This window comes from Podarcis gaigeae, assembly GCF_964106915.1.
Source record: "Podarcis gaigeae genome assembly, chromosome: 1".
Classification (NCBI taxonomy): Eukaryota; Metazoa; Chordata; class Lepidosauria; order Squamata; family Lacertidae; genus Podarcis; species Podarcis gaigeae.
Window position 1 is genome coordinate 88,184,670 of NC_139678.1, and position 17,101 is coordinate 88,201,770.

Below are 17,101 nucleotides of genomic sequence, written 5' to 3' on the forward strand. Positions count from 1 at the left end.
CTACCACCTGCAGCTCGCCATGACTGTCTAGCAGTTATTGATGATTCCCTGCAGAGGCGCATGTAAGTGCACAATTTACTTCCTCTATTTGAGCACACATACCTGGAGAAGAATCCCCTGCCTACCCATTTTATGAATGTGTATAAATAAACCGTGTGCCCATGGTCTGAAATTGAAAGAGAGCTTGTATACAGGTGGTTAATGTTTCCTTTCACCCTGTGGAATAAACTGCATATTTAGTTCTGCATCAGCATGGTTTTCAAAACGGTAGCTGGGGAAGTTTTCATATTACAATGGTACCTCAGGTTACATACGCTTCAGGTTACAGACTCCGCTAACCCAGAAATAGTGCTTCAGGTTAAGAACAGACCTCCAGAACAAATTAAGTACTTAAACTGAGGTATCACTGTACCAGAGTTTAGGCATCCCTTTGCCTTATGAACACTACAAAATGCTAATGCATTTCTACAACCTTCTTGTTAAACTATTTAAAAATCCACCCACAATATTTTGTTTAACCAGCCAGCCCGTTTGCACAAGTCCGGGTGCTACAAGGCAATTTGCCCCCAAATAATTCTTGCTTACCTTAGGCCATGATCTAACTTCGTATCTGCACGCATTTCATAAAATCCATCACCAGCTAATTAAACTTTAGAACACAATAACTGATTCAAATATTTTAATCAGATTAAAACTTTCTAAAAATGAAGCAGCCAAACTCTCAGGAATACCTGCTTCTGTTTGCAAAAGACTGATATCCGTCTGGCTTGTTACAATTTGGATTGTCGCTGCAGTGCAACAGACACTTAGAATACAGCAAATACCAAATAAAGAGTAATACCACAAACATTTACTCATTGTGCTACCATTACCACAATGCACTGTGCGGCAAACTGGCTATCTGTTTTGTCATGTTTTGAGGCGAGGATATATAATTTACTTATTAAATCTATATGCCACCCTTCATCAGAGGATCATAGGGCAGTTTATAAAGACAGAAATGCAAACAATTAATAGGAAACATTTCCCCACGGTAAGAAAGATTTTGACAGTGAAGCAGACTCATGAGTAGCGGGTTTTGGACATGGGCATCTACAGGAATCTTTTGGGAAGGGGAGACAAAGCAAAATACTGGAAGTGGGAAGCAGGCTAGTTTCCCACAAAGAAATGAAAGCAGTGCCCATGTGTTTTGCCACATTATCTCAGGTTCTACAAATGCTAGAAACGTAGGGTAGTATTCAATTAACTCATAGGTAGGCAAACTAAGGCCCAATCACCTTCTCAATCTGGCCCGCAGAGGGTCCGGGAATCAGCATGTTTTTACATGAGTAGAATGTGTCCTTTTATTTAAAATGCATCTCTGGGTTATTTGTGGGGCCTGCCTGATGTTTTTACATGAGTAGAATGTGTGCTTTTATTTACAATGCATCTCTGGGTTATTTGTGGGGCATAGGAATTTGTTCATTCCCCCCCCTTCAGAATATAGTCCAGCCCCCCACAAGGTCTGAGGGACAGTGGACTGGCCCCCTGCTGAAAAAGTTTGTTGACTCCTGAACTAACTCCTCATGCATGTGAAATTATGTCTGTTTTTGTAATGGGACTTCCCTCCCCAATCTCATGGAAGCAGATCTGCTCAAATGCGCCAGCCACACTGCACCCTTCCCCAAACAGCTGGTGTCAACATTAGTGTGGGATGAAGCAAACTTGAATTATGACTTAAGTTTACGAACTGTACTAGGACAGTAATAATGATAAATCTTTTGTATCTGGTTTCTCATATTTCCTGATGTTCCAAAACACATGTAAGAAATGCCACCAACTTCAGCAGACCATTAATCTGTAATAACAATGGATTAGGTTTGAAATAAAGGAGATCAAGAAGGTCTATGTCTCACTGCAAAACGGCTTATGGGAAGGTTGGCGAGAGGGGGAGTGAAAGCATCTCAAGAAAGAAGGTAGAAGAAAAAGGTAAAGAAGAAATGATAACTACAGCGTCACCATCCATAGCACTTTAATATAAGTCAAGGAAGGAAAGTGGAAAGTGTACATGTTTGAGGCCAAAGATCAAGGCGGGACAGAAATATATAAATAAATATTAGGAAAAAAGTATTTAAATCTCCCAATACAAACATGGGAGTAACTAGACACATTCAGCTAGGAAGCCTCTTTGGGGAAGTCCAGCAAGTTAACAGTGGTTTCATACAGATGTATCATTAAAGCAGGAGCCACCACAGAATTTACCCTTGACTTCAGCCACACTTTAAATCAGAGGTGGGCAGCCTTCGACCTTGCATGATCTACTTTTGTTTTTACTAGAACCTCAAGATGCACCAACCAGAGCCAAGTGAGAGTGAACATACAAGGAGAATTAAGTGCACTTCTCAGCACATACCCAATCAAGACATGGTGAGCTCACAAGCCTTTCACACTAAAATCCAGTCCTGGTTTTCCAAAGGTTTTCCTTTCTGTAGCCTAATTTACCAGGGTGGGTGGTAAAGGGAACTATTGCAACTTATCTAGAGCTCCACCAGTAGATCCTGAGATACATTCTGCCCACTTCTAATATAAAATGATGGATGCACATATCAATGATTAAAACACAGATTCAGTCATCAGTCTTGCACCTCCTCCTGCCATGTCTTGGGCAGGTTGTTGACCTGTTAAAAAATTATTTATTAAAACTTAATACACATTTGTGATTTTAAGTGTTCCTGGTCACCTTTTTTTAAAAAAAGGTCTTTTTGAAATTGCAAAACTGCTCTGGGCAGGGGAGGAATGGATTGGTAATGTCACTGGTATCAGCCAGTCAGTGCTGTGTGCAGACACCTTATGATACAAAATTGCAGAATTGTCGCGTGCCCCCACCCCCGCCCCCAGGTTGATCTGGAAAGAAAATAAGTTTGTTTGAACAGAATGTGACAAACATACTTTCCAAAAGTATATAACACTCCTCAAATAGTGTTATATCTGAACACACCCAATGGCACACAATCAGCATACACTGTGAATGGAGGAAGGAAATTACATTGTGCTTTTCAACTACAGCATGGCTTTTAATAAAGTTATTAAGCTTTACAGACACTTTGCAGCATTAGGCGACTAAAGCTTGTGATAAGAGAAGACTCTACAGCTCAGAAAGGCGTACCAAAGGCAAATACAAATAGCACCAGCACTTGGGCTCAACCTTGCTTATCCCACAGGGGTCAACAGATCAGGCCTCTCCAACCTGGTGGTCTCCAAATGCTCTGGACTCCAGCAACCATATTGGCTGCGGCTGATGAAGAGCCCAGCAACATCTGGATGGCACCTGGGTTGGGGAAAACTGCAGTAGACTAAGGAGCAAGAGAGCCCAATAATGCATAGTAGAAAACAGAACATTTATGTAGGTGCTGTGTAATTACCAGCCCCAAATACCACAGTATTTGCCCTACACAAACAATAAGAAAGAGCACTCTATTGTAACATTTATGATATCAATTCCCTCTCCCCCATTATTTAATCTGTGCAATCAATAAGGCTTGTGCTAATTACTTACACAAACATACAACTTGATTTACACATGCATCTTTTTTGTACAGGTTCCCAAACCCCACCCCATTCCATTATATTAAGGAAAACTTCTAATTCAGCTTGGCTAAACTAGACACCAGAGTTAACACCTTTTAACAAACATTACATTGATTTAAAATTTGTGATGACTAAATGGGGAAGGACAGACCACTGAAAAACTCTTTGGGGGTCGGGTAAAATAAGGGAGGGACTGATAGGGCTTGGAGGGTTCAGGTTCCTTGCTTCTTTCCCTGGAGACCGTTCTTGGGACTCTAGTTTTTAAGACAGCGTCTTACAGCATCACAGGCTATGCTTAGTTGTCCCTGGGCCCTGTCTTAATGCAACATACTTGGTGCATTTCAGATTGCAGTCATTACCCATAGCACCTATTAGCTCCTGCTTTTCACACAAGGAAGGCAGGCATCAAGTGGAAGATTGCACCTGCGTCTTCACACTGGAAGATCCAATTTGCAAAATAAAAAATGTTTGGGGGCAAATTTTATTATTTCCTCGCCCCTCCCAACCAAGCAACACCCCCTGCCAAACAACAGACCTTTTGTCACTAAACTGTGCGCTTTAATAAAACACAACAGAGAGCACTGATCAGATCAGCAGTATTATTAGCCAGTCATGAATGGTTATCTTATAAAGAATGGGAGATTCTTCACCCAGATCATTGGCACTTCGTATTCGCTTGAGAATCTTAATGCCAGTGTATACAATCAGTAAACTTGAGTGGCAAAGCTGTACCTGGGCTGAACCATATCAGGCAGTGAATAGGGAATGAGGGTTGGATGTTATCGCACAAAAAAACAAATTCCTACACACACAGGAGAGACATGTCAGAAGAGTTTACTCTTCTCAGTTATGTGCTGCTTTTGAATGTACAGGAAGACATTTAATGTATTCAAACAGGCGACCCTTCATCTGTAGCCTGGAGTGGTCTGGGTAGGTCAGACATAATAGGAAATCAAAAACACAGCTAGGCTGGAACTTTCCTTGAACACTTTAGCTTTTCACAAGATGATTTTTGATGGGGGCAGGGTGGGGAATGTATTAAAACTTGTAATCACCCCTTGGTTTTGAAATGGTACCATCTAGGAAGGACTGTCCCCCTTTTCTCCCCATGCCCCACCCCAAATGTTTGAATTGGCTTTATTCCCTGTACGTGCATGCCTCCCGAAGTACATTTGCAATGCAAGTGAACATGAAAAGTTAGAGACACTTAAAGCAAAGGCTCAGACAGCTGAAATCTCTTCACCTTGGGCTGAGCCTTTGGCTGACAAGCTCCCAGAGACATTGTCAGAATCTAGTAGCTCAACAATGCTGTACGGGGAACAGTCTTCTAGGCCCATCTTGCTACACAGCCAGCCACAGAATCCTTTCTCCATATCCCTCACGGCATGCCACCAATCCCCAAAGGCCCACGAGATCTGTGTCACTGCTGTGTAGAGGCCCAAAGAGAAGGACACCACCATGATGATGATGGGGTAGAAGATAATTAGGAAAGGGCAGAAGGTGATCTTGTGCCAGAAGGTCCTCTCTTCGTTGTAGACCAGGAAGACATTGTACCAAGCAATGGTGCCATAGTAAAAGGACACCACAAAGGACATGATGAAGATGACGGGGAGACAGGTGAGGCTCCAGAGAAGGACATGGGGGCCTTTAGAAAGCCCAACCTCACAAGCTTTTTTCCCTTCAGGGATGTCCGTTTTGGGAGGCTCTTTCGACCTGGCCAGTTCTTGCAGCTCCTTGTCAGTGAGTGTAACATGAATGTCCACCATCTGGCCTTTCTTCTTTCCTCTTGTGATGGTGCCAGTTAAAGTAACGTATCTGCTATCTAATGGCATGGCCCAAGAACCTAGGAAGAAAGAGAAACTAAATCAGTTCAAGACAGAAAACTAAAGCAGAACGTAATGGCATTTTCAGCAGTGTTGTAAGAGTATTTTGGAAAAGTGCAAAGAATTAAAACTGTCTGAGGCGTTGCGGTTTGGTTTTACCAAAGCTTCTGACTTTACAAACACAACCCTAAAAGATGCAATGTTGTTAGCTCTGCACACAGCATATAAATGGTACATAGGTTAATCTTTTAGGGTTGTGCAGGTTCAAGGAATCCTATCTCAGCACAGGGGAAAACTAGGTAATTTGCTCCAGCTATTTCACACTTATTTGGCAACATGCTCATTTCAGGAGCTCTCTCAACAACACATTTCAAGCAACTGAACCATATAGCATGCCTTAAGGCAAAATAAAACAATGTGGGGGCAGTTGACAAATTGCTAACCAATTCTTTCTCTGCAACAAATAGTGACACAGTATAAAAAGCTGCCTTCAGCTTCTTAGGAAGGATGGGATAAACACTGAAATGACACAACAGCTCAGTGATAGGAGCACCTGCCTAGCAGGTAGAAAGCCCCAGGTTCAATCCCCAACATCTTCAGGTAGGTCTGGGAGAGACCCCTTGCTAGGCAGTACTGAGTTAGATATAGACCAATGGTCCAACTCCATATAAGGCAGCTTCCTATGTTCCTGTGCAGAATTCCTAACTGACCTGGGAAAACCAGTCGTGTCCTGCACTGCCCTTATGTCTTTAATGAGCCAGTGTGGAGTAGTGCTTAGAGGTCAAACAAGGACTTTGGAGACCACGGTTCAAATCTCCACTCCGCCATGAAGCTCAATGGGTGACCTTGGGCTAGTCACCACCCTTTAACCTAACCTACCTTACAGGGATGTTCTGAGGATTAAATGAGGAAAGGGAGAAAGAAATACATCACCTTGTGAGGAAATCAGAAGCTATGCTTCCATTTAAAATTAACTACTACATCCTAATACTAAACTGTGGCTTACTCAACTATGGTTTCTTGAAATAGACCAGCTTCTTAAATTATGATTTTAAGTTGGCTTGTTTCAACAAACCATAGTAGAGATTAACCATGGTTTTGTTAAGTTTGGATGGCACAGCAAGGTTTCTTGTGGTTACCATTCGCTCACATGCTGGTGAAATAGCAGATGGAAAAAACATGCTAGTTAAAGATCAGAAAGCAGAAGTAAGAATAAAATGACAGTTTTCATAATGGAGGGATGTAGATAGTGGGGAACCACTACAATTTAGCATTTATAAATTATCAGGTGTGAGGGGAGAACCAAGTTTGTGAATGACACCCACATATTCAGGATGATGAAATTTAAAGCAGATGGGGGAAAGGTCCAAGTTGATCTCTCAAAACCATGTGAATGGGCAAGAAAATGAGATTTTTTAAAAGTTATGCAAACAGACCAATAAAATAAATTTTTTTAACTGTTTATGTCTATCCGGAAAACTATGCATTAGGCTTGTTGTAAACAGTTTGCTGAAAACTGTCAACTCAGTATGCCATGCCGTGGCAGTGAAAACGGCAGAATTATTAGGAAAGGGATTTAAAACATTAAGTAGCACAATGTCTTACATCAGGGATGAGGAACCCATGATCCTCTAGATATTGTTGGACTACAACTCCCATCAGCCTCAGCCAGTATGGCTAATTGTCTGGCACAAACAGAGTTGTGGTCCAACAACTGAAGAACCACAGCTTCCCCATTCCTGCGCTATATACTGTATATGGAATACTAGAACTAGTTGGGTTCCCAAATATCACAGAGGATTTCTATTAATGGTAAAGATATAGGTAATGATACAGAAAAGCACCATCAAAGCAATTGGGGCTCCTCTGTGAGGAGAACCAGTGCTTGATTATTATTATTTTGTTTAGAAAAAAGATTACTAATGGGAGACATTTAAGGTTTATAAACAGTCCTCAGGGAGTGGGACTGTAAATTCTGAGTCATTTTGCTCCAGGGAGGTCTGTGAATTCTCAGTCACTTTGCTAATTTAGTTATTTGTAATCCAATTAACATAATATGCTCCAGCTATCTGCTCTTTTATGTTTATTTTGTATTTGTGCTCTGAATGTTTATACCTGATGAAGAATGTGTAGTTCAAAAGCACACAGCCATGAATTTAAATATATGATATTTACTCACAGGTAAGCCCCCCTGTGTTCCATAGGATTATTTCTCATGCTAGTGTGCATAAGGCTGAATGTTAGTCCAAAAGTAATAATTAATAAATCACACCCACACACAATAATGTGACATTGAGTGTGTCATTAACAAGGGTTTTATGTGCACGCAACACTACATATGATCAGGCTAAAACTTCCTGGTTTTATTTTCCCCATATTTCTCATCAAATAATGATACACCTCTACATTGTCACAACTATGTATTACGTTTTTCCAGACACCAAAACAGGAAAAACCTCTGGATTTACTGCACAAATGTTGGAGACACCAAAGGCCAAGAAATGACTCATCATTTGAGAACTGCTTCTGTTAGGGCAAGAATAAATGGAGAAAGTTTAGTGAGTGTGTGGGATTAATGATTGTTTGGCTATTTCACCTAAATGGTGGAAGACAAAGACCAGGGATAGAATCTGTGGTAGTGAGAATGGTGTGGATGTATCTCCTTAAAAAGATGGGAAGCAGAGTTAATGGACAGCTTGAAAAGCTGGGACTAGAGCATAGTGTAGGTGTAGCAGTTGAGAATGTTGGACTAGGACCAGGGAGACTGGGGTTCAAAGCCTCATGCAGCCATCAAGCTCACTGGGCCAGTAACTGTCTTTCAGCCTACCCCACAGGTTTGTTATTAGGATTAAAAAGGGAATGGGAGGAGCTCCTTGGAGGAAAGGTAAGAAAGAAATGTGATTATTTATTTATTTTTATTAAAGATACTCCATTAATTTATTTTTGAGACTTTGTTTTAATTGCTCCAGGAACCCTGAAAGCTCAACAGACCTGTGAGTGGGAACCTGCTTATCTGAGAATACCATATACTGGGACAAACACAGGAGGGTGAGGTTAGGGTCTTAGAAACTAACCTAATGACCTTGGATCTAATGGGTTCAGCTCAACAGTTAACATCACCCACTTATAACTTCAAGATGAAAACTCAGCAATACAAAGTGAAGACTTGTGCACCTAGGATTTTCACGATTAACAAGGCAAGTCCAGAGGTAGCGACTATGCATTGCCAGAACTCTGCTCTCTACATGATCAACTGCTCTCAAGGCTGGCCACCTGGGTCATATGCTTCAGTATGAATGGACAGAGATCATGTTTAGACCTTGTTATTGAATAAAGAACCAACTGCAAGATATAGCTGTGTTTGGACTTTGACTACCCTCTGCAAGCTATTAAAAGGGTAGCTGATCACCCACTAAAACTCAGCAGCTAATGGGTCGAAGGCACAAACTGCGTGTAACACTTCCCATTGTGAAAGAAGCCACAGAAGCCCCTTTCCTCGCACTCTGATAAGGCAGCAAAGCGTGCCTGATGAATCACAGACCACTTGGTCTTGGGCATTTACCATCGGCAGAGTGTCCCAAGAACTTGGAACCTTCCTCTGAGCTTCTCTCGCCCCCATCCTCCTCCACCTGTTCTTCATCCACCTTGTTCTCGTTCCCCGATCGGTAGACGATGATCGATTCTGGGCGGGACTCCTTCTTCCTCTTCTTCCGTCTCTCGGTGGTGGCTTCTCCATCGAAGGTCACTGCAGTAGCTACAGCCCTGCGCAAGGAGTTGCAGTGAGGACTCTGTGCCCCACCCTTACCCTCCCTTAAGGCAGGCTCCTCCGACACCCCACTGCTACTTTGGAGGCTCTCGCTGGGCATCTTGGTGAGGGAAACAAAAGAAGTCAGCTTCTTCGGTACCTATGAGCTGTCAACACTGATATGTAGGAGTCGGTGCTCCACCTAACAGCAGCAACCATTTCACGGCACAGAACGAACACATTCCACGCCTAACCCTAAAAAATGGGAGAAAAGGGAAGTAGCAATCAGTGTACATATAAATCCAATCCATTTATTAAAAGAGGAGTGAGGAGGCTGTGGTCATGCAGATGTTGATGGCTTATAACTCCCACTATATCAAATGGATGCGGCTGATGGGAGCTGAAGTTCAGCAATATCTGGGGTACCACAGATTCTGCATCCCTGTATCAATCTGGAAGCAGCATCTTCACTCTCAGAAGAAATTCTGAAACATTCCTGTTTATTTTATATGCACCCCTTTATGAAGATATGAATCAGTGTCATGCAAATGAATGAGAATTAAAGCACAGCAACAGATGGGAAGGAAAGAAGAAGAATGAGAATATTGATAGTATTGATAAAGACTGCAGAGCCAGCAGTTGGTTAGCAGGGAGTAGCTGACTTGTTACTAACAGCCCAGAGCAGGCATGTCCAAAGTCCGTTTCGGGGGCCTAATCCCAATTTTGGGGTAAACTTCAATCCTAAAAAAAGCTCAACAACTTCAGTAGGCTCTCATACATGTTCACTTCATCAAATCTGGCCCTCTTTCAAAAAAGTTTGGGCACTTCTGGCCTAGGGGGTGTTTGCAAAGAACTTTTAGAGGTAGTGAAATCAACTGTTATTGTGCATAATTTTGCTGCTGTGCCTTCAGGGATTCCTGCTGAAGCTGTTGAGCTTTTGGAAGTTTTTGCCATTTGATAACAGGGCTTTTTATTGTACAAAGTAAAGGGAGATGTAGGGTGGCGCTGTGGGTTAAAGCCTCAGTACCTAGGACTTGCCGATCGAAAGGTCGGCGGTTCGAATCCCCGCGGCGGGGTGCGCTCCCGTTGCTCGGTCCCAGCGCCTGCCAACCTAGCAGTTCGAAAGCACCCCCGGGTGCAAGTAGATAAATAGGGACTGCTTACTAGCGGGAAGGTAAACAGTGTTCCGTGTGCTGCGCTGGCTCGCCAGATGCAGCTTGTCACGCTGGCCACGTGACCCGGAAGTGTCTGCAGACAGCGCTGGCCCCCGGCCTATAGAGTGAGATGGGCGCACAACCCTAGAGTCTGTCAAGACTGGCCCGTACGGGCAGGGGTACCTTTACCTTTACCTTAAAGGGAGATGTGGATAGCTTTAGTCAACACCGAAGGCTATACAGTATTGCAATGTTCTTAGGCTGGCAGGGCAGAAGCTAATTAGCATTTCTTATTTACAAGAAAGACAAATTATAATCATGTTTGAACAAACACAGTGAACACGTTACAGTGGTTATGCTGTTGCTGCCCATAATATCATTAGGGCACTTTTCATTTAGAAAGTAGCAATTAAGTTATTCTGCAGATGAATGATCATGACTTAAACCAAGATCTCAATTTACCACCAATTAAGGTTCAGCAACTGGGGAAATATCCTCAGAAATAGATACACTACCCAAAGAGACATTATAATTGTTATTAATTTTCATTTATGAATTTCTTCTCATGAAGCATCACAAAACAATTTCACAATACAATAAAAACACATATTACATGCATAAATCACAGAATCACACAGTTGGGAGGGACCCCAAGGCTCATCTAGTCCAACCCCCTGCAATGCAGGAATCTCAGCTAAAGCATCCATGGCAGAGAGCCATCCAACCTCTACTTAAAAACCTGCAAGAAAGCAGATACTATTGCATATTCATAAACACATTTTCAAATCCAATACACATACCAACCGAGATAAAAATATTGAAAGCTTGTTGAAAGAGGAAAACTCTTTAATAATCTCTGAAAAAAAGATGTCTGGTGTGGATTGGGAGTGAGTAGTAGGGTAGGTGCCATCACGTTAAAGCTCAATTTGTGTTGAATGGATGTCCCTGACAAGACAATATCTTCAGGGTACTCTTAGTGAATGCAGTGAATATACAGTATTTAGGTATCCTGGTCTCAAGCAGATTAGGGCTTTCCACACAAGTACCAGCACCTTCATCTTAGCCTAGTGGCTAATTGCTTGCCAGTGTAATTCTTTCCACACCAGCATAATACAATGGTGAAATTCTATCCCAGTGATATTAGTCTCATTATATTTATATCTCCCCAAACTAGCAGGCTACCAATAATGGCTCAAATGCCAAGGAAGGTCTTGAGGAAGACTCAAAACAAATTTATGGATCACCACAGGAAGGTGTTTACTAAATTCAGGCAAAGGACTCAAAATCAGTGATGACTCTCAACTTCCAAATAATAGAGCCAGTCTCTTAAGAGTCAGAACTTGAGCTGGGCCAAATCACTGTGTCTTAAAGTCTCATCTATCCCAGAGGGTTGTTGTGAAGCTGAAACACCACTTGAGAGTTGTGTTGAGTTACAAATTGTCTGTTGCTGGGCGAAATCATGAGGAATATAAATCAAGAAGAATATATAAATATTAATTTAAATATATAAATATATATCAAGAAGAATATATGCCAGTGTGGTGTAATGGTTAGAGTGTTGGACTAGGACCTGGGAGAGCAGGGTTCGAATCTCCACTCAGCAATGAAGCTCACTGGGTGACCTTGGGCTAGTCACCGTCTCTTAACCTAATCTACCTCACAGGGTTGTTCTGAAGATGAAATGGAGAAAAGAACCATGTACACAACCTTGAGATCCTTAGAAGATAAAGGTGGTATATAAAGGCAATAAATAAATACAAGTAATAAATCATTGATGGATAACAGTTTGTTGCGTTCATATTCTCTTTTAAGAAGGCCTGAATTTGTAGGAACTTATAAAGGTTGCAGACTTATACGGCCTAGGACCCTCGTACCTACGGGACCGCCTCTCCTGGTATGCCCCACAGAGAAACCTACGGTCTGCAAATAATAACATCCTCAAGGTCCCAGGCCTCAGAGAGGTTAGGCTGGCCTCAACTAGAGCCAGGGCCTTTTCAGCTGTGGCTCCAATCTGGTGGAACGCTCTGTCACAAGAGACTAGGGCCCTGCGGGACCTGACATCCTTCTGCAGGGCCTGCAAGACAGAGTTGTTCCACCAGGCCTTTGGCCAGGGCGCAGCCTGACTCCCTCCTCTGGCAACCTGCTTAGAATCTTGCTTAATTAGTTGCCATTAATTTGATTTTAATTGATTTTTATAATGAAATATTTTTAGAATGTGTTTTTTAGAATCTGATTGTTTGATTGTTGATTGTTGTTAGCCGCCCTGAGCCCGGCTTCGGCTGGGGAGGGCGGGATATAAATAAAATTTATTATTATTATTATTATTATTTGCAGTTCAGTCTTATGCAGTTTGGTTGTGGCCCATCCCATTACACAAATATAGGTACAGTCATACCTTGTGTTGCATTGGGTTCATGTTGCGTCTTTTCAGTTTGTAAACACGGCAAACCCAAAAGTGTATACTTCCAGGATTCGCCCCGCACATATGCGCAGAAGCGCTCTATCTCGCTCCATGTTTGTGCAGAAGTGCCGCTCTAGTTGTGGACTTTTTGGGGTGTGAACGGCACCCCAGAACGGATCGTGTCCTCAACTAGAGGTACCACTTTCTCCGTCAGCAATTATCAGTATTCCCCACCCCCAACCACTTGAAAATTGCTGCATTTTTTGGAACCACTGATCTAAATACTGTATTCTGAATATTGAAAGAAATAAAGTACAGTGGTACCTCAGGTTACAGACACTTCAGGTTACAGACTCCGCTAACCCAGAAATAGTACCTCGGGTTAAGAACATTGCTTCAGGAACAGAACAGAAATCGTGCGGTGGCAGCGGGAGGCCCCTGAAGTGATGCTTCAGGTTAAGAACAGTTTCAGGTTAAGAACGGACCTCCAGAACGAATTAAGTTCTTAACCCGAGGTACCACTGTAAACAAAAACATCCATACCATTAAAAATCAGCAGGAGCATTTTAATGCTATGGATGTGTCTGTAAGTATTGAACAAAGTTCTCTGATTTGTCATCTTGAGGATTCATCATTCATCCTGCTGCTGCCCACGTATCAACTCTTCACTCCTTTCAAGTGCCTTGTCAGCCTTGCTTTATTCCTCAGAGGAAGGAAAAATCTCCACACCTCATCATTTCTGGTCAGTCTCGCCAACCTTCTAGGCAGACAGCCAGGTTCCAAGAATGATGGAGCACCTGCTGCACCCACCCTTTTTCACATGCGCACCCACCGTTCTTCACACACATGTAGCTATGTTGCTCCTCAGGGCTGCCACCGCAAATCACTTAAATGGAGCTCACAGAGCACACTTTGGGGACCCACACCTGACACAGAGTCCACAAATTGGAGGTGCGGAGAAATATTTCTGAGGGGCTTACAGTACAAGATGCTTATATGGGGCTGACTCTCAAGGAAGTGTGCATAGAACTGTAGACTTAGTCAATTAATTATATGAGTTCTAATAACTTTAAATCAATTAAATCTTAATAAGTATGCAGACAAAACACCCACCCACACCCCAAAACCATTTTTTTAATAGAAGAAACTTGTGCCCACATATGGTACTGCGTCTAAGCTTTTTTCCAAGGCTTTTTCGGTGACAAATCTCACTGGGATGGAGTATTGGCCCTTGTTTTATTTTGCTACCCAGGGCAGCTATTTTGTGCTGATACCCATGACACTTTTATCAATATACGAGTACTGGCACTTCATTTTATTTTATTTTGTCAAAAGAGCACTGCTTATGTCCATTGCCCTACTCTGGTTTTACACCTGGAGCAGCACTGGGCTCAAAGGATCATGGGCTCTGCTTTCAGATCTCCCTTATCTTCCAGGACTGGCTCAAAAACATACCTTGGCAGTGGTGGAGGAAGGGGCTGTGATAGGGGTGGTCTGCCCCAGGTCTCACCACTGAGGGGGGTGACAAAATGCTGGGTGGCACTCACTGCAGGTCCTGCAGCACGCCCATGCCACACATCTCTCCTGGAAGAGATGCAGTGGTTTCGGCGTGCACAGGCTCTGTGCTGCCCAAACGGTCTGCCCACTGCCTCCCCCTCAGCTGTAGGGTGGCTGGGTGGGAGGAGGCAGGCAGACTCCTTGGAGGCCCCGAGGAGCGTTCTGCCCTGGCTGGCCCCGCCCCCACAGGCGGCTGGCCCCGCCCCTGGGCGCTGCCCAAGGTGCCTGATCAGCTTGCCCCACCGCTGTACCTTGGTGAAGGAACTGAAAGGTTGCTCATGGTTTGACAACAAGAAGAATTCCTAGGGCAGTGGTGTGAATGTCAGCTTCTTCCAACTCTGCAATTCTATGATTCTATGTTTGTATCCAGTAACTGAGAAGGATATTATTGTTGCTTTTCACAGTGGTGCTCTGTCTACTGAAAATATCTCTACGTCAAATCTGCCTAAGTACCACTAGCTGATGCATTAAGGTAAAGGTAAAGGGACCCCTGACCATTAGGTCCAGTAGTGGCTGACTCTGGGGTTGCGGCGCTCATCTCACTTTATTGGCCGAGGGAGCCAGCGTACAGCTTCCGGGTCATGTGGCCAGCATGACTAAGCCGCTTCTGGCGAACCAGAGCAGCGCACGGAAATGCCGTTTACCTTCCTACCCATTTATCTTCTTACACTTTGACGTGCTTTCGAACTGCTAGATGGGCAGGAGATGGGACTGAGCAACGGGCGTTCACCCCGTCGCGGGGATTCGAACCACCAACCTTCTGATCGGCAAGTCCTAGGCTCTGTGGTTTAACCCACAGCGCCACCCGCATTCCCAGTTGATGCATTAGCCATATCTATATCCTCAATAGCTGGTAGTTAACATACTGAATACCACTGCCCATATTCTATATAGCTTTTAAAGGCGTTTTCCAGAAACATGCTGTTTCAGAACAAAGGGTTATTTCAAACCACAAACTTCAGGCTAGTGGGATCTACTTAATTTTTACCAGAAATCTGAGATTCACCAACGAATGTCAGGTGCAAAAGTCATGCACTTAAATAATTATAAGGCCAGGAATTGGGAGTTTTCACAGCACCAGTCTGGAATGAACTCAGTATCCTTCTATACAAAAATCCACATGGAACAGACTTTTGAAAGCTATCATCCAAGTTACAGAAGAACTGCTGGTAGGAAAACAGATTTGGGCAAGATGTCAGAAGCATCACAGTTAAAAGCTTCAAGTCCAGAAGGGCACCATAATTTGCTGCCAATTTCCTCTTACAAAGTGATCTAACCGAAGTAAATCCCATTTAATTAACACCAATTGGCTTGGGAAGGAACTTTACAGGCCAGGTGCAGGAGGGAGGGCATTCATAGCTCAGATTTCATTAATAATAACTCAAATGCACAAACTCTTTTGACGTGTATGCCAGATTCTGCCACAAGCAAGCTTGCTTGCAAGGGGTGTGTACGTGTGGCTCTCTGTCCTCTTTTTTATAATGTAACAAATTATTTAGTTGCCCCTATCCAGTATATATTGAGGAATCCGCTCTCAGGGAACTCACTTCCTATATGCCAGGTATGCCCTCAGATGGGCTTTCTGCAACAACCCCACATAATCCAAGGATCCCTCTGCAGTGAGCTCTCTTTAAAAATAGAACATCGGTCAGGAGCATCGTGGAAAAGGAATTTCACCAGAATGAGATCTTTCGACAAGCATTCCCTGCAGGGAGCCGGCACTCCTCGCGTGACAGTGCGCACCACAGCCGCCCCATTTACCGAAGTGCTTGGGAGGGTGGGGGCAGGCGCGACATCTGGCTTGCGCTTTAAGTGGAAAGGGATGAGGATGCACGATCGCTTAGGGCCGACCAGTCAATCAAACCCTCGCGCTTACCTGCTCCTGCGAGATCAACGAGGCCTGCAAGAGGGGTGGGAAACTGTCTCTGCCGGGCTCCCCACCTTGGGATCATAGCATGGAAGGGGCGCCATGGAGCCTCTGGTCCTTCGCCTTCCCCACTGGCAACTGGGTGGGTGGGTGGGGTAGGATGTGCCACCGCCTCTTCTCCCACCACCCTTTACCCTGGCAAGGTAAACGCAGCCAGGCAAGGAGGAGCTCTCCTTCTCTCCCCTCGCCCCAGTGGCCCGTCTGCCCAGGAGATGGAGAGAGGCGCGGGGGGCGCCGGGCAGGTCCGCTTCAGCGACGAACGGCTGGGTCGCCGTCGGGATCCCTCCGCTTGAAGCTGCTCATCGCCGCAGTCAACGGGTCTCGGCATAGCTCGGTTGCAGCAGGCGCGACGGCTGGGGCGCTGCTGCTGCTGCTCCCTCTTTTCCCGACGGGTGAAGCCATCAACCCTCAGGCTGCGGCGCTGGGTGGGAGAGGCTCAGGATCCCATCTCTCCCACCCACCCTTCCTCTCACTGCATGCGCGCAGAGAAGCAAGCCACGATTCCCTCTCTGCGCGTCGAGGAAGAACCGGAGGAGAGGGGCAATCTCCCCTTCCCACCCTCTGTTCCTCCCTCAAGCTAAATGCAGGCAGCAGGGAAGGGGGCAGGCCTTTTGTGTTGCGAGGTAAAAAGTGGGGGGGGGGGGAGAAAGAAGGCCGCCGCCCCTTGCGACCCTCCTCCCTTTTCTGGCACGCATGCAATAGGAGAAAGCGCGCTCCTCTTGGCAGCCCACTGGGTTGCACTGCGATGAGGACGCCCCGCCCCGTCGGGGCTACAAAGCGGCACAAATAATAAAACAATTCTAATGCTAAGAATACTCTTGATGCTCCTGCAGCCAGCGCTTGCTTTGGTGGCTTAATTCAGGAGGAGGGGAAAGGGGGCGGGGCGCTGGGTCACGTGGTGCTAATCCCTCCCCCTCGAAGGCTGCT

The 17,101-nt window shown here is 44.5% G+C and overlaps 2 protein-coding genes and 1 long non-coding RNA gene across 3 annotated transcripts in view; 2 read left to right on the top strand and 1 right to left on the bottom strand.

Moving 5' to 3' along the window:
- The window catches only part of LOC310825777, a 250,870-nt gene that overhangs the window by 215,594 nt on the left and 18,175 nt on the right, over positions 1 to 17,101 (top strand). The gene's annotated exons all lie outside the window — the stretch shown is intronic.
- Positions 1,995 to 17,024, bottom strand: TMEM169 (transmembrane protein 169). The gene is made up of 3 exons (XM_083750582.1): positions 16,124 to 17,024; positions 8,953 to 9,390; positions 1,995 to 5,410 (listed from the first exon to the last, which is right to left on the bottom strand). The coding sequence occupies exons 2-3, from the start codon at positions 9,254 to 9,256 to the stop codon at positions 4,788 to 4,790; spliced, it is 927 nt and encodes a 308-aa protein (XP_083606708.1). The 5' UTR covers positions 9,257 to 9,390; positions 16,124 to 17,024; the 3' UTR covers positions 1,995 to 4,787.
- Positions 16,203 to 16,964, top strand: LOC310850736 (uncharacterized protein; the record flags this gene model as incomplete). Its single annotated transcript, XM_083752604.1, has 1 exon — positions 16,203 to 16,964. One exon carries the CDS (start codon positions 16,203 to 16,205, stop codon positions 16,962 to 16,964), a length of 762 nt encoding a protein of 253 aa, XP_083608730.1.